Below are 25,361 nucleotides of genomic sequence, written 5' to 3'. Positions count from 1 at the left end.
CATTCTTCTTTGCAAAACAGCTCCAGCTCAGTCAGATTAGATGGACAGCGTTTGTGAACAGCAGTTTTCAGATCTTGCCACAGATATAATGTATAAAGTAAGAAATAAATTGCTTCCAAAAGAAATGTATGTAAGAAATGTAAATTGTTCATAAAAAGAAAAGGTGGGTATAACTTAAGAGGGAAATGGAATTTAAAAATACAAAGTGCTAGAACAACTTTAAAAACTATGTCTATCTCAATTGCAGGAGTTAAATTATGGAACAGTCTAACAGAAGAAATAAAAGAAAGTAAAAATGTAACATGGTAGACTAATGTGCCTGTGTTAATTCAGCTCCATATTATTGTGTGAAGTTGCACTGGGTTGGGAGTGGTTTTGTGTGTGTGTGACATTTTTGGTGAGCCAATGGCTGGAATGGGGTTGGACTAATTAGAGGCAGGTGTACTTGATTGCACTGATACACTGGTCTACTTATAACACTGCTGTGTCGTTTTGTCTCTCTGTGCAGGTATGTAATGTGATGAAATCAGCTATGTTTGGGATGGATGGGTTTTGTGCTATGAATTCTATAGTGAATGTGTCGTTTTGTCTCTCTGTGCAGGCCAGGGCTTATTATATGCCACAGCCTAAAGGCAGCAGAGTTGCAGAGGCTAGAGTGACCACTGGCTATATGCTTGCAGGGTGGTGGGTCTCCAAGGACAACTTCTAACCCTTTTAAAGGCAACACGTGGAGTGCAACTGGCCGTGTGGCATAGCTGGCTCTGGCCTTGGGACTGTGTGTTTTTATACGATTCATAAATGGAACACTGGACTGTTTTATCTTTTATCTTTTGATATTTTTTGTCAAATTATCTTTTAGAACTTTATTGACTGTCATCTTTTTGCCCACGACTGAGACGGTTGGTCAGACCTAGAGTCTTTCTTTGGGTGTGTTACAAAAACATAAACCAGTTTAAATTAAAATATAAAAACCTAATTTTAAATAAGTATAAGAATGAAGCAAACAGGGTTAACCCAGGACGGTAATGTTGCTGGTAATGGTGTTGTAGTTCTTTTTTTGTTTTGTTTGTTTGTTTTTCCATAACTTGTGAATCTGCAAATTTGGGTAGGGAAAGATAAGTATATACTTCTGCCTACTCCTTTTCAAACAAATAATGGAATGATATCTTGTAATGATTGTGAAGACACGTTTGAAATGTTTGAAATAAAAATGAACTGAACTGAAATGTGTGCTATTTAACTAAAAATGCAGCCAAGGTGGGTTTTTGTTTTGTTTTTTTAAAATAAACATTTTAAAATATTTACAGAACAATCAGGTGTTCTCCATCAAATTTGATGCCACACAAATTATTTGTGCCACTATGCGATAAAGGAGAACAACAGCCTGATACCTGCAGGCCTGACAACAGGAGATTTAGCACTCCTGTAACACCTGTAACATTCAGTAGTCACCTCATTGTTCTGACACACACAACAAAACTATTGACTACACTACACACTAACTACACAAGATTTTCGCTAAACGTCAAAAATCTCTCACATCACTCCTAAAAATTCCCCCCTTCCTAAACAACTAAATGCCATGTTCCCCGCTGTTTTTCTACTCCCTGTCTTTCTTGCTCCCTTTCCTTTCCCCTAGTCATGTCTGTCACGTATGTAACAAGTGAAAAAAATAAAATAAAATACACAATAATAATAACAAAAAGAAAAAATGTTGACTCTCAGCATTACTGTTCACGAGAAAATACAGTAATGTGATAAAAACAAGCACCTAAACTCCAACAGTAACTGAACAGCGTTCCTAGAACATGACTGAAATTTCAACAACAGCTTCTAAATGGACCTTGGATTCTTATTCTATTTGTGGAAGATCAGTAGCAAAAGTGACCACGTGGTGGAGTAGTTTGATTTAGTAGTAGCTTTTGTTTTGTTGTTATTTTTGTAACTCTAAGATTAAAGAGATCTTGTGTTCCTCTGTAGGTTTCATATAAGTTTTTCTTATTAGGTAATAGATTATTTGCAACTTTTTTCAATAGAAATTAAGAAAACAATAGAAAAGAAATAACAGAAAAATAAATACTAACTATATTATCTAGTTTTATTGAGTGATTGTAATAATCCTACTTTTACAGCTGACTTCAGGCTGACTTTCAGTATTTCCCACAGACAGCATAAAGATATATCATCTATATGTTCTATAGTCTCTAGTATTTCCACACGCAGTCCCGCCTTCGTGGGATTCCATCTGTGATGTCCCACATGGTAAGCGTTTTCCCCCCTCTTCAGCTACGTGGTGTTGCAACTATTTACACAAGCGACGCTGAAGCCACTCTGCTGGGTGATGTTGGATATTGTCGCAGCTGAATTGTGCGTTTTGGCACAATCCCGTCATATTTAAAACGCTTGCGGACCTGTGCTGTGGGACGAAAAGAAGCAGTTTAAGTTCTCGGGACCGGTCATGGCAAAGAAATCAGAAAAACCCGATTGGGTGGTTTTGTTTTCTACGACTATAGCAATACTTGTGTGGATTCCTGTCAGCGGTAAGTTGTTAATTTTCTTTCAAAGACTGTGTTTTGCTGCACTGACATCATTCTCATAAAGTTCAGAGCTCGGTCCGGGTCTCCTGTCCACTACTTTGCAGAGAGAGAAGTATGACGGACCGCAGCTGGGACAGATTTAAATATCTGATTAAATAGTTTTGTATCAGTCTCTGGAAAACCGAGAAGGTTTCTTTGGATTTCTTTTTGTAGCATTTTGCTTTTTAATTAAGTCACAAAATGTGGCATAAACGGAACGGTGGGAGTGAGAGCGCGTCAGGATAGCTATAAATTAAAAATCCCGTGAGTTATAATTCATAGAAAAGTTTCAAAAATGCTGACTGCATAAACTGTATTTCCATTTTACCATTTATTCATTCGAACATAAGCTAACATGCCTTTTGTAAACAGCACAACCTTCCGGGACCTCGGAGCCTCTTGTGATACCTCGAGTTGTTTCTCGGATGTATCTGAGTCCAGATGAGCTCAGGAAACTCCGCTTTAAGCCCACCGTAGGCACCATTCAGCTGTCAGAGGGCCATGAAGCCAAACTGAACTGTTCCATTGAAATTCCTGATACCAGACTGGAGCCCGCCATCCTGTGGGTGAAGGATAGTAAGGAGCTGTCACCAAACATCCATGTGGTGATGTATGAGCTCCACTCCATCACAGATGGGGTATCAACTCTCCTCTCCACTGTCATGTATGTATCACATGAAGGTGAAATGTGTGTGATATGACAGGTTAGGTACATAAACTGAAGTGTCCTTATGCATTACATATTACAGCATTAAACATGTGCAGAGAGTGGATGCTGGAGATTATCATTGCCGACTGAGTATCAGCAACATGTTGGTAGAGTCTGATCCGATCAGCATTCGGGTAGAAGGTGAGTTTTAGTATCCAGAGTATTCAAAACTTCTTTGTCCACACGTTTCTCAGTTCTTTCACACTTCTTTAATCTGACTTATGTCTGCCAACATTTGTCAAGCAACCAGAGGACATGTCTGCATGACTTTCCGCAAGAGTCTGTTTCTTAGACCATGCACAAGTGAGGAGCACTGCTTTCCACCAATGTTCATGACGACCTTCTGAATGACTTCAAAGGTGTACTTAAGTTCCTTTGGATAGTCTATGTTGAGGGCAAAAAGAAGACCCATCAGCATGGAAATGGCACTCAGGACATCCCTCAGATTAGACAGGATTACTGCCGCATAAAGGACAACCAACACATCGATGATGCCTTTTTTTTTCACCATCACAATGCCAACTTTCAACTCTTAGTAAACGTGTCTTCAATATCTGTGGGTTATAAAAGGGTTCAAAGACAAAAAGAACAAAAAAATATTTACCATACTTTACTTAGAAAAATACACAATGTCCCTTGTGCTTTAGAATTCATGTCTTTCCAAAGAAGAGCCATACTGATGCCTTGGATGATGGTGATTGACTTTGGGTAACACTTATTAGTTGTTGAAGTTTTTTTCAGAATGAGATATGCACCCCCATGTTACAAATCCATTTCTTGCTTTAAACAAAGACCATGTTCATAATTAACAGAGCATGTCTTCATTTGCAGAATGCAAACAAAAATTTAAATTTAAATTTAAATTTAAATATTGGCTGTGCTCTGAGTCAAATGTAACTGAGAATACATGAAATGTGCAAACTGAAGCTAAACTGCAGGATCAGAATGTGGCTCCACAGACAATGCTTCTTTAATCAGTAACAGATTTTTTTTCCTCTTATATTAACAGCATGAAAAAAGAGCAGGTTGGCTGGACAGGTTGCATAACTGGCACTGAATATCAACATCCAGCTTTACCCAGCTGTCCAATGACTCTGGGCCAGTGACCTTTAACTGCTTACCCAGTCTACACAATCTCTTTTCCAGGGTCCAGGACATTTCACCCAAGTATTGCCCCCGACAGCTGTAGTAGCCACTGCAACCCCTTAAATAACCTAATATCTCAGCCATTACAATATACAATGTGAGAAATCAAACGCAAAGCTGTAGTGAACAGTACAGCAGCGAAATGTCAAAGACCCTGGTGAAGACATGAGTAAACACAAGAAACTAACATTAATGCTAGTTTGCCAGTTAGTATCTCTGAAACCCAGACCAAATCCAGTGTCACAGATCTCATGATAATACATTTGGTAAGGAAAGAGTATAGATGTTATCTTGTGGCATCCACAGGGAGTAGGGTGTTAACCCTTTGAGTTAAAGCCTAAAGTCTGCACTTCAATCACATCTTGATTGTTTGATTTAAATCCACTCTGGTGGTGTAATTATTGAATTAACTAAAAGAAACGATGCTAACCTTCACAGTCTTGAAAGTGTGTGAGGGATCTTCCTTAAGAAAATGAGGTCCTCTGTCCTCTTCCTTTGTGTAGAGCTCTGGTCAAAGAAGTCAAAAAGAAAACAATAAAACTTTTTAAACAGTATTTATGAAGCATGTAGACAGCTACAAATTCACAGCTTTTTGCTAAATAATTCCATCAATATATGATTATCATTGGAGATAACTGGGTCAATTACACCTGTCTTGTTTGTTTTAATATTTTTGATATCTTTTAATTTGAGTCAGGCTGATCAGCACATTCAAGCAGAATATGATACCCAACCTATCACCAATATACACCGATTCTGTAAAAGTTAACACACTAAGTGTCCAGTTGTGAAATATGATGACAGACTTTACTTATCAGCTTTCTTTGAAAGAGTTCATCAGTTGAACTGGATAACCTAAAACTTAAACAAAGGAGAACATTTAGCAGTTGAACACTTACATCATCATCGAAGCATTTTATGAGCCTATAGCCCTGCTATGCCGCTCTTGGTTTTGTACAGTTCCATGAACCTCTCCATATTGGTCAAGCACAGCAAAGCGGGACCCTTTCAGATCAACAGATGTGAGTTGGGCAAATTCTGCTTCAGCCTGAGCAATGGAAGAAGAGGGGTGAGGAGTACAGGCAGAATTTTTTAAAAATGCTTTGAGACCTAAATTTAAGCAAACTGTCATCTGAGGCCCATTAGAGAAAACACACACACACACATAAGCAAACAAACAAAAAGATGCACGTTATCTGCTGTTCAGCGAACAAGCATGTTCAGAGAACAACAAGCTCTGTCTTGAAATCTTTTAAAGTAGAATGAGTGTGAAAACGACTCTTATGTGACAAACCTTCAGTTATGGATTTTATTACAACCACAAGACCCTAAAAAGTCTGCTCCATTGCTTTTGTTAATGAATCATTTGTTGGTAGCGTTTCTGAATATTTAGTTTATGCCACCTGCATGTGATCATCGATAGCGCAATATTACTTCTTCAGAAGTTACCCTGACACTACAATCTTTATATCATTTGTTCTACAGAGCTATTAAATTACAATATAATCTGTGGTGTTTCCCGTATGAAAAAATACACAAAAGGTAACTTACCATTTGACTCCATTGACAAAAATAAATGCCCAGCATCAAGTTTGGCTTCACAGACCTAAAATAAAATAAAGATATATGTTATAATTATATTGTTGTATATAAACAATGTTATTATTGTTACAACACAGGGAATGCAGTTAAATTAAAAGCTAAATTATGCACACACACACACACACACACACACACACACACACACACACAATCAGAAACAACCCAAGGGACTTCTGCAGTATACCATGCCAAAAATCAGTGTCTCTGATACCAATTATTAGTTATTATTCATTATTAATTATTAGTATGGAAACTCACACAATTTGGTCATACTGATCACAAGAGTTCAAAAATATGGAGCTGTTGTTAAGCATAAAGTATTTCAGGGAAAGTAATAATTGTACAATATCATTACTGCAAGAAATAATCACACTGGAGGACAATCTGATAAAAACTAATATAATGCTGGTTTGCAGACCATATTTTGTCTCAATCCTCAGTGCACTCTTGCAGCTTAGCATGCAGCAGTACATAACAACTTAAGTGATTACATAGGGATAAACAGATGACATCAAGCATAGCAGTCCTGCCAAAAGTTATTTTTGAACCCAGTCAGTTATTGGAAATATTGCCAAAATGAACTTCCACCAAAATACAACAGCCTGTGAACTTGAAAGAAATTTACAAGTACAGAGACAATATGAAATGAGCTTTATTAATTAGCTGAATTAGCTTGCTAATATCGCAACAGTGGTTGAATGTGAAACCTTAAAGCTAGAGGCACAATACTTTTGATTTTGTCCGTGCTACATTAAACCCATAAAAAAGGCCACATGTCAGTTTATTAGGTTAAGTTTTGTCATGACACACAAGCTGGACCTTGTCGGCTAAAGTTACATTAGCTAAAGCAAACATTTTGGTAAAATAGAAAAAGACGCCTCATGCCATAAATTCAAAACATGTTCCAACTTTTGTAGCTCTCTTTCCTTATAGTTACGACCAATGTTACTCACCTTGAAAGCAGATTCCAATGAAGACAGTTAGAAAACGTCCAAGTAAAGTGACCATGTTGTTAACCGCTAATTCCCAAGAGGGTTATTGATCCCCTGTTGATCCTCTACCCAATCACACAAGCCAAGGTGTGGGTCACAATCAGCCAAGGTTTCGAGTTAACCCATTGTAAAACCTGACCCCACTTTATTATGTGATTTACTGAGATCAAATGGCCCAGGATGTGAGAGAAACCTAAAGAAGTCCAGACGCTTTTCTTTCCAAGCTCCATAGACTACGATGACTTAAATGACTGAGAACCTTCACAGACATTTTGGACCAGCAGCTGTTTCTTTCCTTCTTCATACTTTTACTTTATGTCTTTCTGGTATAAGTTAACCATGGTTTCATCTGTACAAAACTTTTTGTAAAGCTGGTCAGATTCTTTTAGATGTTTTCTAGCAAAGTGTCATTTGGCCTTCTTGTTTTTGAGTGTGACCAGTAGTTCGTTGCTCATTGTAAACCATCTGTATTTTAATTTTTGAAGTCGTCTGTTGGCCGTAGATCATGATATTGTTACGTCTACCTCCTTGATAGTGTTCTTGACTTGATTAGATGTAGTTTTGAAGCTGTTTTTCTTCACCATGGAAATAATTCTGTGATCACGCACTTTAGTTCTCTGTGGTCTTTCAGGGCTTTCATTGGTCCTGAACTGGTCAGTTTATTGCTTCTTTTTAAGAATTGTGCTGTCTCTCTAATAGCTTCATTTTGTTTCATCAACCTAATGATGGCCCCCCTCACCGGTATGGACATCTCTTTGGTCTTGTATTTAAAATTACCAGGAAAAGCTATAACCCCCCCCAACAACAATACATCAAATCAACTCCAGATATTATGTTTGCTTCATTTGTCATGAAATGAAAGGCCTACCCTGACCATGAAAGTTCTTATCATTCAACTGATAGTAAACTTTTAGTCCCTGAAAATGGGAGACTGTGTATAAAACACCCAGTACGAAATGTTCCCTAAAGTTGTCATGTTCATATCACTTTATGTGTTAGATCAGGACAGAACTGAAAGACATTAGTTTAAGTTTTAAAACAGAATTAACCAGAGAATTCAGGGAATTTGTCTTGACTAACTGATTATTTCACTCTACATTAATGTTAACATCAATGTAGGCTTTTTTTTTTGTCATGACTGCCTGCAGGTTTCCCCAACCTTATAAACAGTTCATCTATATAATGACTGAAAATGGTACCACTGACTAACAATGGGTCGTGAGGTCATTGTTAGGCAATGGTACTAGTTTCGGTCTGAAAAAGTCACTGGGATGGGTGAAGAAACGTTTCTCACAGTGAAAACGAAACATCCATCCATGAATTTGAATGCTAATCAATAAAATAAAATAAAAAACAAAACAAAAAACGAAACATCCAGATGTTCTTGGAATGTTTTAAATTAATAATCAGTTGTTTGAGAAAACCCCTTCCCACCAAACTTCAACTCTTACTTTACTTACTGTCAGACCTACTCTACATTGTTTTAAAGCTTAGCAGTGTTCCATGAAATATTTTCTTGTAAAATCAATACCATATCTTTATCAAGTATATTTCCCTTTTACCATTTATTCATTCTAACATAAGCTAACATGCCTTTTGTAAACAGCACAACCTTCCAGGACCTCGGAGCCTCTTGTGATACCTCGAGTTGTTTCTCGGATGTATCTGAGTCCAGATGAGCTCAGGAAACTCCGCTTTAAGCCCACCGTAGGCACCATTCAGCTGTCAGAGGGCCATGAAGCCAAACTGAACTGTTCCATTGAAATTCCTGATACCAGACTGGAGCCCGCCATCCTGTGGGTGAAGGATAGTAAGGAGCTGTCGCCAAACATCCATGTGGTGATGAATGAGCTCCACTCCATCACAGATGGGGTATCAACTCTCCTCTCCACTGTCATGTATGTATCACATGAAGGTGAAATGTGTGTGATATGACAGGTTAGGTACATAAACTGAAGTGTCCTTATGCATTACATATTACAGCATTAAACATGTGCAGAGAGTGGATACTGGAGATTATCGATGCCGACTGAGTATCAGCAACATGTTGGTAGAGTCTGATCCGATCAGCATGCGGGTAGAAGGTGAGTTTTAGTATCCAGAGTATTCAAAACTTCTTTGTCCACACGTTTCTCAGTTCTTTCACACTTCTTTAATCTGACTTAGGTCTGCCAACATTTGTCAAGCAACCAGAGGACAAGAACATAACAATATAGTTTTACAAGTCTGGGGATTAGGCTAGCTTAGCATTAAGACTGTAAATTTTCCCAAAACACCACATTTTGCAGATTCTTATGACCATTAAAAGTGATCGGAAAAATAAGGGCAGCAAAGATTTGCTTGACAGTATTTCAATTTTGAACCTTAACCAACAGGCCACGAGACACGCTGCATTTTGGTTTCTCTATGAACAAACAAACAGTTTAGAGTTAGGTTCTTAATTTGTTGAACAAATTTTTAGTTTTTTCTCTGTACACCACTACACTGTCATTATGTCTTTATCAAACAATCCAGATGAGATTGAAGCGCAGACATCCAGTTTTAATTCTACTGCTTTTACAAAAAAATTGCATTAACTAAGAATTCGAACCAGTTTTATACCCAGTCCATTTACAGAGGCTCAAGGCTTGTGGATGTCTTTTATTATTCAAATTTGTATTTAATAAGAGCAATCATGCTCTATTGTGTTGAGGTCAGGTGACTGACCTGCACATTGAAGAATATCCCATTTCTTTTGCTTGAGAAACTCTTGGATTGCTTTTCGTGTGCTTTGGACCTTCACTCCATTTGTAGTGTGATGAGCTCTCTGATCAGTTTTGCAGCATTTGAATCTGAGGAGAGACCATAATCCTTTAAACTTCACAGTTAATCCCACTACTATCAACAGTAGTGGGATTTTTGCTGAGAGTAGATTATTATATTCATATTTTAAAGACAGTATTATTTATGTAGCATAGTGGATGGCATTTGGGCGTTCTCTTTATCCAAATCTTTAATTTGCCTGCCCAAGTCAAGGAGCTTAGCCCAGTTTCTCTTCCTTCTGGCTAATTCAAAAGAGATAATAGCACTCCTTAAATAGGCCTTAAAGGCCTCCCAAAGTGTAGCAGGCTTAGTTTCTGAGTTGTCATTTACATCAAAATACAGAGAGATCCGTGTTTCGAAATATTCATGAAAATCCTATAGAGGGTTTAGCCAATCGAAGTTAAGCCTCCATGTTTGCTGTGGTCTAGTTGCATTTTGGATGTTTAAGGTTAATGTGACAGGGGAGTGGTCCGAGATGACAATATTGTGATATTTTGTGTCAATGACATACAGCATTAATTTGGCATCCAAAAGAAAGTAGTCACTTCTACTATATGAATTATGCCTAGTTGAAAAGAAAGAGTAATCCCTACCAGTGGGGTTTGCAATTCTCCAAACATCAGACACATTCGAATTATCAGTAAAAGTGTTAAGAAAAGCACTGGAGTTGTTCCTGACCTACTTAGTTAAAGAAGACCTGTCAAGGTAGGGGTCCAACACACAATTAAAATCATGGTTAAAATCATCATTAAAATCTAAGACATGGTGCAGCACAAACCAGCACAAACGTAGCACAAAAGTTTGACATCAAATTTGTTTGATTTGGGTAATGTGGGGGGGCTGGTTGACCTTTTGACCTTTACATTTTCATTAATATCTTTAAAACAGAAGCAGCACAAACAACAATTTTAGCAGCACAAACCAGCACAAACGTAGCACAGTTGATTGACACCCATTTTGTTGTATTTAATTGATGGGGGGGGGCTGGTTGACCTCTGATGACCTCTAGAAATTTTTATTAATATCTTTAAAATGATAGCGGCACAAATGAAATTTTTGCAGCACAAACCAGCACAAACGTAGCACAAATGTTTGATACCACTTTTGTTGGATTTGAAGAAGGTGGGGGGGCCAACTTCACTCACGTTCGAAGTTTGGGCTTCACCATTGTCGAGAAGCTCCAAGAAATATATCCACAGTATTCAGCAGGTTATGAATTTGATGAAAAAATGTGTTTGAGCACGGGGGACTTCACGCGCACATGCCTCACTAGCGCCCCCAAGGAGTGAATCATTCTTAATGGAGATTTTTTTTTTCCTATGATGTTTCAGCCGGGCCTCACTCTCACTTCTTGATTCAGAATGACATGCCAGTCTTGCCCCAGATTCATCTTTGACACATAAACAAATCAGTTTGAGAGTGGTGACGGTGTGTGTTGCTGGTTTGTGCTCTGCCTTTGTGTTATAGATTAATAACAGCAGGGCTGAGTCAGTGCTGTCATAACCTTGAAGACTGGTTGTTTTTGTTTCACGCTGCCCTGAAGTGCTACATGATTCACTCAAAAATCTCAACTGCAGGTGTGGATAAATGCACTCGGTTCAGCTGTGAAGCTAACAACACAAAGGGCATCACCACATCCAGAGAAGCACACGTCAGTGTTATGAAGCCCATGCCAATGCTTTACAAGATGGTAGCTGATACTGGGTTGTTATTGTTTGTTTTTTTTGGTGTTTTCTAGTTCGTCCCAGACCTCCCACTCATGTTACTGTGACAGAGAGGCAGTCCAATAAGCTGACGTTGAGCTGGACTCCTGGGCACGATGGCTTCTCTCCACTCACCACGTGCCGAATCAGAGTAAGCCCCATGTTTAATCCAAACTGTGCCATTGTTTAACAGCGTCATACTGATCACATGTTCTCCGATCTAAGGTTAGAGAGGTCAGTCGGAGGGAAGGGGAAGTGACGACCACCAGGTTCATCAACGTCACAGTGCCGCCTTTTCACAGTGAAGTCCCTGGACTGCAGGCTATGACGAAGTACAACCTGAGTGTTTCCTGCAGTAACGAACAGGGCGCCTCTCCAAACAGCAAGTGGGTCGAGAGCAACACCACAGAAGGAGGTGTGTTGATGCTACAGGAACGATTTGAAGGTTGAATTATAATGCACACCAAGAAAACTTTAACAATGCAAAGTATTCCTAAATGAAATTAAACTCATCCCAGCATTTAAAACCCAGCATATAAAAATGCTCAGTCTGTGTTTGTCTTACAAACGATGATGATATTTACAATACAGGACCTGTGTGTTGTGCTCCTGCCTCCTTCCCATCATTCTTGTTTAGCTTTCAGGAGCACTGTGTAATTAACTGACTACTTTACTATCCAAAATGTGCTTAATGTAAGCTTGCTCACAGTTGCAGTGCAATAATAACTGGAATTTTCTGCACTTGCACAACTACCTGATCTGCCCACAGCAAGCCCTGTTCAGAAAATAATTGGACAGTTGACTGACAAGGTGATGCCTACTCCCTTGATATTTCATGACAAATTAAAGTACTCATACTAATGCACAGGTTGAATGCATGGTTTTCACTGTTTAAAAATGAGGCCAGAATTAATGTGTGTGCAAATGAGGGAGACTTGTGATTTAAATCATGTTACATTATCAGTCAAACATGGTGGAGGCAATGTTATGGCGCTATAGCAATGTATGGCTGTCAGTGAGTCTGGATCAGAGGTGATTATTGACGATGTATCTGCTGATATAAGTAGCAGAATGAACTGTTAAGTGTGCTGGGCCATGATCTCTGCTCAGATTCAACCAAATGCTGCACAGCCAATCAGACAGTGCTTCACAGTACAGATGGACAATGACCCAAAGCACACTGCACAAGCAGAGAGAGTTTCTCAAGGCAAAGAAATGGGATATTCTTCAGTGGCCAAGTCAGCTTCTCAGTTACTGAAGACAAAACTGAGAGACCCACAAACAAGAAGCAACTGAAAGCAGCTGCAGTAAAGGCCTGGGAGAGTATTTCAAGGGAGGCAGTCATTAATTATAAAGGATTAAAGTATTAAAACATCCCTTGTGTTTAGGTTTATGTTACTTTGTACAATTACTTTTGAGCCTCTGATTTTTTATTGTTTTTTGAAAAACAATTGAACTGGAAGTCTGTGCTTGAATCTTATCTTGATTGTTTGATTTAAAATCCACTGTAGTGGTGTACAGGGACAAAACTACAACATGTGTGTCTGTGTCCAGCAAATTATGGATCTAACTTTCAAAACCAAACATTTACTTTAAGTTTTTGTTTTCCTCCTTTTCCATATCTGGACTGCACAAGTAAGTATTCCACGGAAAAGGCAATCAGGATGTGAGAATGAGTGATCCTACACAGGAATTAAACTGCATGTAATACTGTGTCAAACCTCGTACCTGAAAGAGGAAGGAGATACAAACATCTGTCAAGAAGATGCTGATGCACTTTTGGAGATGGTCTGATTTGTTATCAGAAAGTATAAGCACTTGTGAATTTGCATTCTGTGAAGTTGCACAAAGAACTGAGTAATATCTAGTATATGATATCGTCTCAAAAATCCTGCTTGAGTTTAAACCCACTCCACAGGTGTTTCCAGAGGAGAGTGCTGACTGGTCAGGAGAGAGAAAGTTAAAATGTAACCGTTAACACTGATAATGTTTGGTGAAGCTTTACAATGAGAAATGCAATGTGGCCATCAATCAATAATGCCAAACAAGAATCTACAGAAGAAAGCTTGATGGACGTTGAAGTGTTGCTTTTTCGACTCCTCTCAAGAATACATTTTGAACCTACTGCTCTCTGGCAGGTAGCTCCATGGTTTTAAATGCACCTTAGAACACACATGCATCAACACTACATATGAATGGGTGGAGGGAGGTTTGGAGTCTTTACACCCCCGTTCTCTGTTGCCCGTCGGGGCGGGGGTGCTGGGAGGAGGAGTTGGCTGTCCGATTGGGGTCTGGAATGTGGGGCCTCCCTGCTACTGTGGAGTCGGGGGCAGTCTGCTTCTCTCCACCCCAGGGAAAAGGGTAACACCTCCTGGTTCTGGGTGCAGTTTACCCCTCTAGCGGTAAGGGTACCTAGATCTGGGGTGCAGAGTAAGTTTGGGGAGTGTGATTGTGTGTACAGTGTCTCTCTATGTCTGTCTCTAGGTTGGGTGAGTGCTGAATATTTGCATATGTGTGCATGGGGGTCGGAATGGATGTTCGTATCTGTGTGTGCCTGTTTGTCTGTGTCTATATGTCAGATCCGGTATTAGACGCCACCTCTCTAGGGACATCTCAGGCCCTCCAAGGTATGGATGCTATCTCCGCCCACCACTCCCAATGCTGGTGCCCTCAGACATCGGTGCATTGGTGGCTCTTGGTGTTCGGGGCTGGGCATTCAGGTACGCACCGGCTCACTCCCAGTGACTGCTTGTCGGTGAGGCCCCTTTGGGGGTGGGGTACCCTCTGCCTCTGGACCTGGGGCTCGGTCCACTCTGGCACAGGTGGCTGCTGGCGGAGCTCACAGGCACGTCATTGCAAACCCCTCTGGCTTCTGTTATTCAGCTGCTGGGTGACCCCTCATCTCAGGCTCTCCTCAGCTCTTTCCGAGAGAGTCGCACGGTTCCTCTTCCCCGCTGTTTTTCTTCTACTCCCTGTCTTTCTTGCTCCCTTTCCTTTCCCCTAGTCATGTCTGTCACGTATGTAACAACTGAAAATAAAATAAAATACACAATAATAATAACAAAAAGAAAAAATGTTGACTCTCAGCATTACTGTTCACGAGAAAATACAGTAATGTGATAAAAACAAGCACCTAAACTCCAACAGTAACTGAACAGCGTTCCTAGAACATGACTGAAATTTCAACAACAGCTTCTAAATGGACCTTGGATTCTTATTCTATTTGTGGAAGATCAGTAGCAAAAGTGACCACGTGGTGGAGTAGTTTGATTTAGTAGTAGCTTTTGTTTTGTTGTTATTTTTGTAACTCTAAGATTAAAGAGATCTTGTGTTCCTCTGTAGGTTTCATATAAGTTTTTCTTATTAGGTAATAGATTATTTGCAACTTTTTTCAATAGAAATTAAGAAAACAATAGAAAAGAAATAACAGAAAAATAAATACTAACTATATTATCTAGTTTTATTGAGTGATTGTAATAATCCTACTTTTACAGCTGACTTCAGGCTGACTTTCAGTATTTCCCACAGACAGCATAAAGATATATCATCTATATGTTCTATAGTCTCTAGTATTTCCACACGCAGTCCCGCCTTCGTGGAATTCCATCTGTGACGTCCCACATGGTAAGCGTTTTTCCCCCTCTTCAGCTACGTGGTGTTGCAACTATTTACACAAGCGACGCTGAAGCCACTCTGCTGGGTGATGTTGGATATTGTCGCAGCTGAATTGTGCGTTTTGGCACAATCCCGTCATATTTAAAACGCTTGCGGACCTGTGCTGTGGGACGAAAAGAAGCAGTTTAAGTTCTCGGGACCGGTCATGGCAAAGAAATCAGAAAAACCCGATTGGGTGGTTTTGTTTTCTACGACTATAGCAATACTTGTGTGGATTCCTGTCAGCGGTAAGTTGTTAATTTTCTTTCAAAGACTGTGTTTTGCTGCACTGACATCATTCTCATAAAGTTCAGAGCTCGGTCCGGGTCTCCTGTCCACTACTTTGCAGAGAGAGAAGTATGACGGACCGCAGCTGGGACAGATTTAAATATCTGATTAAATAGTTTTGTATCAGTCTCTGGAAAACCGAGAAGGTTTCTTTGGATTTCTTTTTGTAGCATTTTGCTTTTTAATTAAGTCACAAAATGTGGCATAAACGGAACGGCGGGAGTGAGAGCGCGTCAGGATAGCTATAAATTAAAAATCCCGTGAGTTATAATTCATAGAAAAGTTTCAAAAATGCTGACTGCGTAAATCACCTTGTTTTTCTCCTTGCGTGGCCCAATTATGCTATGCGTGCTCTTTAAAAAGCAAATCCAATGTGTTCTTTTTCCACTCTGTTAAATAATATGCAGTAAATAACCCTTGCCCTGATTAATTGTTACGATAATTTCCACTTTTTTCTCTGAAATTTTATAATGTTTCTAACTGTCCCGATGCATGCTCAAACACGTTGCGTTTCAGTGGGAGAGTGCGTTTTCACCTAAGTGACCTCTTCAGTCTCAACTGCCTGCAGGTTTCCCCAACCTTATAAACAGTTCATCTATTGAAAATGGTACCACTGACTAACAATGGGTCGTGAGGTCATTGTTAGGCAATGGTACTAGTTTCGGTCTGAAGAAGTCACTGGGATGGGTGAAGAAACGTTTCTCACAGTGAAAACGAAACATCCATCCATGAATTTGAATGCTAATCAATAAAATAAAATAAAAAAAAAAAACAAAAAACGAAACATCCAGATGTTGTTGGAATGTTTTAAATTAATAATCAGTTGTTTGAGAAAACCCCTTCCCACCAAACTTCAAATCTTACTTTACTTACTGTCAGACCTACTCTACATTGTTTTAAAGCTTAGCAGTGTTCCATGAAATATTTTCTTGTAAAATCAATACCATATCTTTATCAAGTATATTTCCCTTTTACCATTTATTCATTCTAACATAAGCTAACATGCCTTTTGTAAACAGCACAACCTTCCAGGACCTCGGAGCCTCTTGTGATACCTCGAGTTGTTTCTCGGATGTATCTGAGTCCAGATGAGCTCAGGAAACTCCGCTTTAAGCCCACCGTAGGCACCATTCAGCTGTCAGAGGGCCATGAAGCCAAACTGAACTGTTCCATTGAAATTCCTGATACCAGACTGGAGCCCGCCATCCTGTGGGTGAAGGATAGTAAGGAGCTGTCGCCAAACATCCATGTGGTGATGAATGAGCTCCACTCCATCACAGATGGGGTATCAACTCTCCTCTCCACTGTCATGTATGTATCACATGAAGGTGAAATGTGTGTGATATGACAGGTTAGGTACATAAACTGAAGTGTCCTTATGCATTACATATTACAGCATTAAACATGTGCAGAGAGTGGATACTGGAGATTATCGATGCCGACTGAGTATCAGCAACATGTTGGTAGAGTCTGATCCGATCAGCATGCGGGTAGAAGGTGAGTTTTAGTATCCAGAGTATTCAAAACTTCTTTGTCCACACGTTTCTCAGTTCTTTCACACTTCTTTAATCTGACTTAGGGCTGCCAACATTTGTCAAGCAACCAGAGGACAAGAACGTAACAATATACACACCTTTCACCCTGTCCTGTGAAGCGGTGGGACCACCAGGCCCTGTTCATATCCGCTGGTTCCGTGATGGATCACCTTATACTGAGGTTTTCAGCTCTCCCAGCAACTTCTCTGTACCAGGTGAGTGTTGCCACCCAAAATAATCTTTATCTCTGTATCACAACCTCATACATAAAGACTTTATTTCACAAGGATTTATCTATTAGCACTTCCTTCTCTTTGCCTGTTCCTCTTGGGGGGAACAAAGCTTCCTAAAACAAGTGTTGTTTCTTGTTTTTCTCCTTACTCAATGCAGAATGAACGTACATAAGACATATGACTCTGCATAATCAAGTCTGCAAGACACCTTAAGTGAGACAGAAAGAGGCTGAAGATGCACATTATGGGTTGTCACAGCAATACTTTGTTACCTTCTTTGCCTTTTTTTGTAAACTCTTGTTGAGCAAGAGTTCCCTTGACGTCTGCTCCATCTGTGCAAATTTATTGAAACTGCTTTTTGAACAAGCGACCACTCTACCTACTGAGCTATCCCTGCCTTTTGAGGCTAAGGGTGGAAGCATTTACCAGCAAAGATAAAGAAGTATTTGGCGCTCAGATGGCTACAAAGTATGGAGTTAGTCTGATTTAGGGTATCGTCACTCCGTTGGTAGATTCTATTCTGACTCATCTATGCTGCCTCAGCATCTGTACCTTGCTTACTGCAGTGAGATTTGTCACCATGTCCTGTGTCACTTGGGCTGTCTGCTGTACTGCTGAATGGTTATCAGCGTTCATTCATGCATGGTTAGTACGCATTTGTAACAATGCTCTGCTGACTGTATCGTGAATGCACTGGAGAAAGTGCTAAATGTGAAAAAACAACATTTGCTGTAAGCTTCAGTTAAGCAGTAGCTCAATAATGACAGAAACGTGCTTGTTGCCAGCAAACAGCTGGAGACAGCAGCTGGTTAGGCTAGTTTAGCATTAAGACTGTAAATTTTCCCAAAACACCACATTTTGCAGATTCTTATGACCATTGAAAGTGATCGGAAAAATAAGGGCAGCAAAGATTTGGTTGACAGTGTTTCAGTTTTGAACCTTAACCAACAGGCCACGAGACACGCTGCATTTTGGTTTCTCTATGAACAAACAAACAGTTTAGAGTTAGGTTCTTAATTTGTTGAACAAATTTTTAGTTTTTTCTCTGTACACCACTACACTGTCATTATGTCTTTATCAAACAATCAAACAATTGCAGACATCCAGTTTTAATTCTACTGCTTTTACAAAAAAATTGCATTAACTGGTTATAAAACCAGTTTTATACCCAGTTAATATATACCCAGTCCATTTACAGAGGTTCAAGGCTTGTGGGTCTGTTTTATTATTTAAATTTGTATTCAATAAGAGCAATCATGCTCTATAGTGTTGAGGTCAGGTGACTGACCTGCACATTGAAGAATATCCCATTTCTTTTGCTTGAGAAACTCTTGGATTGCCTTTATTGTGCTTTGGGCCTTCACTCCATTTGTAGTGTGATGAGCTCTCTGATCAGTTTTGCAGCAATTGAAAGAATCTGAGCCGAGACCATAATCCTTTAAACTTCACAGTTAATCCCACTACTGTCAGCAGTCACATCATCAGTAAACACTAGTGATCAGTCTACTCAGTGACTATAGAAAACATTGATGACCCAACAGCTCCCTAAAACTGAAGCCCAATTACCGGTTCCTGGTTATCTCCACCGTCCTGGATAGATATTATAGAATACTTTGGACCATCTAAGGAGATTCGAAAGAAAAGTATCTGGATTACTTTAAGTTTCCTTGAAGACGTTTCACTTCTCATCTGAGAAGCTTCTTCAGTTCTAAGAGCAACTAGTGGGGAGTCCCAGATTTTAAGCCCTTAAAGTGCTTGTAAATCAGCTGTTTCTTTCCTTCTTCATACTTTTACTTTATGTCTTTCTGGTATAAGTTAACCATGGTTTCATCTGTACAAAACTTTTTGTAAAGCTGGTCAGATTCTTTTAGATGTTTTCTAGCAAAGTGTCATTTGGCCTTCTTGTTTTTGAGTGTGACCAGTAGTTCGTTGCTCATTGTAAACCATCTGTATTTTAATTTTTGAAGTCGTCTGTTGGCCGTAGATCATGATATTGTTACGTCTACCTCCTTGATAGTGTTCTTGACTTGATTAGATGTAGTTTTGAAGCTGTTTTTCTTCACCATGGAAATAATTCTGTGATCACGCACTTTAGTTCTCTGTGGTCTTTCAGGGCTTTCATTGGTCCTGAACTGGTCAGTCTATTGCTTCTTTTTAAGAATTGTGCTGTCTCTCTAATAGCTTCATTTTGTTTCATCAACCTAATGATGGCCCCCCTCACCGGTACGGACATCTCTTTGGTCTTGTATTTAAAATTACCAGGAAAAGCTATTAAAAAAAAAAAACCCCACAACAATACATCAAATCAACTCCAGATATTATGTTTGCTTCATTTGTCATGAAATGAAAGGCCTACCCTGACCATGTAAGTTCTTATCATTCAACTGATAGTAAACTTTTAGTCCCTGAAAATGGGAGACTGTGTATAAAACACCCAGTACGAAATGTTCCCTAAAGTTTTCATGTTCATATCACTTTATGTGTTAGATCAGGACAGAACTGAAAGACATTAGTTTAAGTTTTAAAACAGAAATAACCAGAGAATTCAGGGAATTTGTCTTAAAAATCATTATAATATTTGTTAGGAACAAAGTCTTGACTGACTAACTGATTATTTACCTGTACATTAATGTTAACATCAATGTCAGCTTATTCTTTCTCATGTTTCTCAATTAAGCAACAATGACAATTAATTGTTGCTTAATTGTGGTAAATTATTGCTACTTGTATTTAAAGGAAGGTATTTGAAGATCAAGGCTTGTTGTAAAATGAGTTTTAGTCCCATGTTGTACAGAAATTGTATAACATTTTATAAGTAGACTCTCACTTTATCACCTCAAGTTTATGACCCCCTCTTTCTTCCCTAAAAGATAATATTTGTTATTAGAAGTACAACATTTGCTCTTTATTCCCTGATCCTTCATTTTGACTTTGCCACAGGCTAAACACCCCTGCAGTAGCCAATGCGTAGTGATACAGCCAAAGCTGAGGGGGTTAAAGGTTCAGAGTTGTGCTTTGGTCCAGCATGTGCAATCGCCCGGGCAGTAAAGGGAAGGAGGAGGGGGAGCTGCATAGGGAGCCTGTTCGGGGGTTGGCTCCGGGGACAAAGACCTCATTCACAGGACGGCTCACTACCCAGTAGGGAGGGGCTAGACACAGAGGGCTGCAGGCTACCAGGTCCCTGTGCAGGACCAAACATTGCTACAGTAGAACCACGTAAACCCAGATCTCTGTGTAGTCATCTCATGCATACTATGAGTCTTGGTTTGCTAAATTTGGGACTCCAGGGTATCATCACAGTGCTTTTTGTTGCTTAATTGTGGTAAACTATTGCTACTTGTATTTAAAGAAATGATATTCCTAAACAGTAGTACAGGCTAACGAGGAATTAAGTTGAGATTGGAAAGCATTTTATGCTTCAATATTTAATCTGGCTCAGCAGCAAGAAGCTGCATAAGATTCAGTCTCTGGTGTTAAGGAAGAAGCAACAAGTTTATCACTTCAGCTTGAAAGAAACTGAGGGAGTAAATCTGGCACACAAAGCAATAATGAGTGAAATGCTTGGATTAGCTGCAGTCTGGCAGAGTGGCTTTTGGCTATATTTACTCCCTGAGAAGAAATTGGAAAAATAACATACATCTCATACAGCTCAGTAACCTGGAGCAACTCCAAACCGGATAAATAGAGGTTGGGAGAACCACACTGCAGGACTTACATGATGCATTTTGGTTTCTCCATCCCACTCGCAACTTTACATTTCCTCTTGAATTTAATTTTCCTATTGTGTTGCTGATTTTCACTTTGATTTATTTCCAAGTAGAATAAAAGCAGAAACGATAATTCTCCACCTTTTTAATCAATTCCCCTTTCCAGCAAATACACACCTATTGTGTACATTTAGTTTGCACTGTTATTTATGAAATGCCCTTGCTGTGTAACCCAATACTTTTTTTCATATGTTTGGTTAACATGAAACCTCTGGGAAGTCTCCTGATTGCTCATATGGTTAGTATAGACAGCAAGCACGTGTTGTTTTGAACCTGCTTACTTCCTACTATGCTGCTACTGTCTGTATGCCATGCAGTTTGCAGTGCGCTATGTCAAAATTAGATTTGCGCATTTTCACTCACGTGTAACTTGATTATTTAATTTAATCTAAGTACAGCTCTCTGTCTTTTTGCAAACAAATCTACTGTAGCCTGTGTTTAGGTGATAAGTGAAGCACACTTAACCCTGGTTCTCCTGAGCATAGAAAGGCAACCTCTCACATCAGTTCCAGTTATCTCTCACAAGCTGGACTGTGAATTGCTTTGTGGAAAAGTTTCTGAGATGGAAGCAGAGCACAAAAGGCTCATTATCGCTCAATGTCCCCGTCCTTTTCTAACTGGGCAGATCTGTTGCTGTTGAAAGACAGAAATTGTGTGCTGAGGAAAACAGACCCATCGAAAAGGATTGTTACTACAGTCCATCATACTGGAGAGGCTCAGTTTGATCTTTTATTGTAAGAGGCACTTCTTTGTGAAATTTTGGAATTATGATAAAGGAGTGAATCATTCTTAAATGAGACTTTTTTTTTCCTATGATGTTTCAGCCGGGCCTCACTCTCACTTCTTGATTCAGAATGACATGCCAGTTTTGCCCCAGATTCATCTTTGACACATAAACAAATCAGTTTGAGAGTGGTGACGATGTGTGTTGCTGGTTTGTGCTCTGCCTTTGTGTTATAGATTAATAACAGCAGGGCTGAGTCAGTGCTGTCATAACCTTGAAGACTGGTTGTTTTTGTTTCACGCTGCCCTGAAGTGCTACATGATTCACTCAAAAATCTCAACTGCAGGTGTGGATAAATACACTCGGTTCAGCTGTGAAGCTAACAACACAAAGGGCATCACCACATCCAGAGAAGCACACGTCAATGTTAAAGGTAAAACTGGCAGCTTCCAGGTCTAATAATATTCCAGATGATTTTTCTGCTTTAGAAGATGGTAGCTGATGCTGGTTTTTGTGGTATTTTCTAGTTCATCCCAGACCTCCCACTCATGTTACTGTGACAGAGAGGCAGTCCAATAAGCTGACGTTGAACTGGACTCCTGGGCACGATGGCTTCTCTCCACTCACCACGTGCCGAATCAGAGTAAGCCCCATGTTTAATCCAAACTGTGCCATTGTTTAACAGCGTCATACTGATCACATGTTCTCCGATCTAAGGTTAGAGAGGTCAGTCGGAGGGAAGGGGAAGTGACGACCACCAGGTTCATCAACGTCACAGTGCCGCCTTTTCACAGTGAAGTCCCTGGACTGCAGGCTATGACGAAGTACAACCTGAGTGTTTCCTGCAGTAACGAACAGGGCGCCTCTCCAAACAGCAAGTGGGTCGAGAGCAACACCACAGAAGGAGGTGTGTTGATGCTACAGGAACGATTTGAAGGTTGAATTATAATGCACACCAAGAAAACTTTAACAATGCAAAGTATTCCTAAATGAAATTAAACTCATCCCAGCATTTAAAACCCAGCATATAAAAATGCTCAGTCTGTGTTTGTCTTACAAACGATGATGATATTTACAATACAGGACCTGTGTGTTGTGCTCCTGCCTCCTTCCCATCATTCTTGTTTAGCTTTCAGGAGCACTGTGTAATTAACTGACTACTTTACTATCCAAAATGTGCTTAATGTAAGCTTGCTCACAGTTGCAGTGCAATAATAACTGGAATTTTCTGCACTTGCACAACTACCTGATCTGCCCACAGCAAGCCCTGTTCAGAAAAAATGTTTTATCCACTAAAAACCTCTGTTGTTTTCCTGAAGAGTAACATAGGAAATAGGGGTGGTTTCACTGAGAAAACACAAAGTTCTTACTGGGTGGAGCTGCTTTCAACTTCCTTCCTAAATCCACCAGAGGGGATATTTTAGTTGAATGATTTGATATGCTGTGACCAGAAGTGACCGCATACCAAACCGTAATCAAAGATTTTTTTTGAAGAGTAGTCCAACTAATTTTTCTTTCACTTTATAGGTTTGCAATGACTGTGAATTATGTCATAATCCCATTTTCCATTTCTCGTTGCGTTCTTAGTGCCATCAATTCATCCCGGAAATGTCACAGTGCAGCTTGAAGGCTCGAGCTTGGTGATCGAGTGGAAACCTCCGCCCAGCGATAAGATAAATGGGATCCTAAGTGGTTATGATGTCATTGTTAGATATGGCACACGCCAGAAAAAGGTGAGCTTATCTGCGATAAAGTAATTAAATATAATCTTTTATTTTTTATTGTTTTACAACTGACAATTCTCGTTTCTTTTATTCTTCTTCTAACTGTTATTATTATTTTAAGAAAAAGAAAAGAAATGTACGCATTCAACTTTAAACTTGCTCTTTCAGAACACCTGTACCTAAAGTGGTAACTCAAGAAAAGTTTAAACCTTTAAACCCTGAATTTGTGGCTTTTGAAAAAATAAAAAAAATAAAAAATTGAATGAGAAGAATGATGTAGAAGCCTCAAAAACTCACAAAAATCACATGTTAAAAATGATATATTTAGCTTTAAAGGATTAAAGATGTGCTTACGCGAATGAAGGAAAGGCTGTTGTATTTTGTACATTCCTAAAAAATTAAGCTTTCTACCACTTTCTGTTTCCCAACCATTCACATTAAATACAACCAAAGGATTCTTCCGAAACGCATGTCATTCAGGCTTAAGGTTAACTGTAAACTGTATCAAAAACAGGTGAAAACTACGAGTGATGAAAATCTTACAAGGGATCCATCATGTGTTTCCTTATTTTATTTAATTTTTCCTTTTACAGCGCTTCAAAAATTATTAGACCACCACCCAGTGTAAGGTTTATGCCACAGCTACTCTAAATTAACAATATTGGTTAATTTAATAATATAGGTTTTTGAGATGTTTCTAAAATATTTACATTTTACTATTTTATGACAGGTGTTCTAAAGAATTTTTTAAGCACTCTATGGACTGTTACAGTTTCAGTGTTGAATATATTCATACTAGACAGTTTCAAATAGTTTCAAAGTGTGCATTTGAGTAGACTTCTCTGGTTCATGCTCAGTTTCTGATATGTTTTTCTACTCCTGGCTTTCAGCGAGTTCAGAGAGAGGGCATATCTTTAACAATTCCAGCATAAGAATTTTTATATAATAAACAACATAGAATAAAAATTCTAATAAGAAAGAAATAGACACACAAACACAAAATAAGTATCCAAGAGAAAGTCCAAGTAATAAATGTGCAAACAATGAAATGAGTTAAAGAGAAGAGATTGTATTTATGCTTGTGCAGTGTTTATTGTTTCATTCAGGAGTCTAATGATGTAGAAGCTGTTTGAGCCTTTTCTCCTCGTACAATACAAATATGAAATATTATGAAGAATTGCTTATGTAAGGTTCATATTGAAAACATAAGGTGTTATCTCTGATGCTCCTATTTAAGAGGGTGTTTTTTTTTTTTTATAACAATGACTAATGTATGAAAATATGAAAAGAATGAGTGCTGCATACTGGGAATAGCTGACCCTCCCTTTGTCTTCTCTACTGAACCACAGGTCAGTTATTTGCGAACAACAGTTTATTCATTTGCCACAAGGCATCATCGAGGCCGGGAAAGGGATTCGAAGGAAACTAGTTTCTTTAGATCAGCTTTAATAGCTCATAATGTTGTTTGCATGTAGTCACACTTCTCTTCCTGTATTAGTGCGCTCACCTACAATAGAGTGACTCCGTCCTTCCCGTCTGTGTTGTAGTTAAAGGAAGCTGAGGGTGTAAAAACTGGCCATTGGTAGTTTTCTCCATTTGGCATGTGCCCGTGAGTCATCACAAAGTAACTATGGTATGAAAACAATAGGACGTGAATGTGAGTTCCAGATATTCCTATGTATTGTTCATTCAGTTGATTATGTCATTACTGTAACTTTGACTGGAAATACATACAAACACAGTACAGCCAATCCGCTGTCAGGATAGACAAAGTCAGGGTAAATAGTTAAAATATGTCAATCAGTTTTAAATCAGAGGAATAAATAGATGCTCGTAATTGTGAATTTTTTGGCATTAGAAATCAATGGTGCCAATTATTTCTCTTGAATCTGAGATTAACATTTTC

The 25,361-nt window shown here is 39.1% G+C and overlaps 1 protein-coding gene across 4 annotated transcripts in view; it reads left to right on the top strand.

The window, feature by feature from the left end:
* The first annotated feature begins 2,317 nt into the window (after positions 1-2,317).
* mertka (c-mer proto-oncogene tyrosine kinase a) overlaps positions 2,318-25,361 on the top strand; it is a 28,572-nt gene continuing 5,528 nt past the window's right edge. Inside the window, exons 1-12 of one of the 4 annotated variants that reach the window (XM_086259844.1) lie at positions 2,318-2,540; positions 2,949-3,240; positions 3,326-3,426; positions 8,632-8,923; positions 9,009-9,109; positions 16,492-16,783; positions 16,869-16,969; positions 17,052-17,222; positions 22,078-22,164; positions 22,259-22,374; positions 22,449-22,638; positions 23,319-23,464. In XM_086259844.1, the coding sequence (XP_086115970.1) occupies positions 2,459-2,540; positions 2,949-3,240; positions 3,326-3,426; positions 8,632-8,923; positions 9,009-9,109; positions 16,492-16,783; positions 16,869-16,969; positions 17,052-17,222; positions 22,078-22,164; positions 22,259-22,374; positions 22,449-22,638; positions 23,319-23,464 (1,971 nt within the window). In that variant the 5' untranslated portion in view covers positions 2,318-2,458. Of the gene's footprint in view, positions 2,541-2,948; positions 3,241-3,325; positions 3,427-8,631; positions 8,924-9,008; positions 9,110-15,202; positions 15,433-16,491; positions 16,784-16,868; positions 16,970-17,051; positions 17,223-22,077; positions 22,165-22,258; positions 22,375-22,448; positions 22,639-23,318; positions 23,465-25,361 lie in introns of those variants that run through there. The other 3 variants (XM_086259846.1, XM_086259845.1, XM_086259847.1) reach the window with 3 other exon arrangements.

The sequence above is a fragment of the Aulonocara sp. 'chitande type north' Nkhata Bay genome, linkage group LG13 (assembly GCF_057382095.1).
Source record: "Aulonocara sp. 'chitande type north' Nkhata Bay isolate Kocher_YH1m ecotype deep benthic linkage group LG13, A_spYH_male_GT1.1, whole genome shotgun sequence".
Taxonomy (NCBI): Eukaryota; Metazoa; Chordata; class Actinopteri; order Cichliformes; family Cichlidae; genus Aulonocara; species Aulonocara sp. 'chitande type north' Nkhata Bay.
The sequence above is the reverse complement of the archived record's forward strand: the minus strand, read 5'-3'. Positions and strand labels throughout refer to the sequence as shown.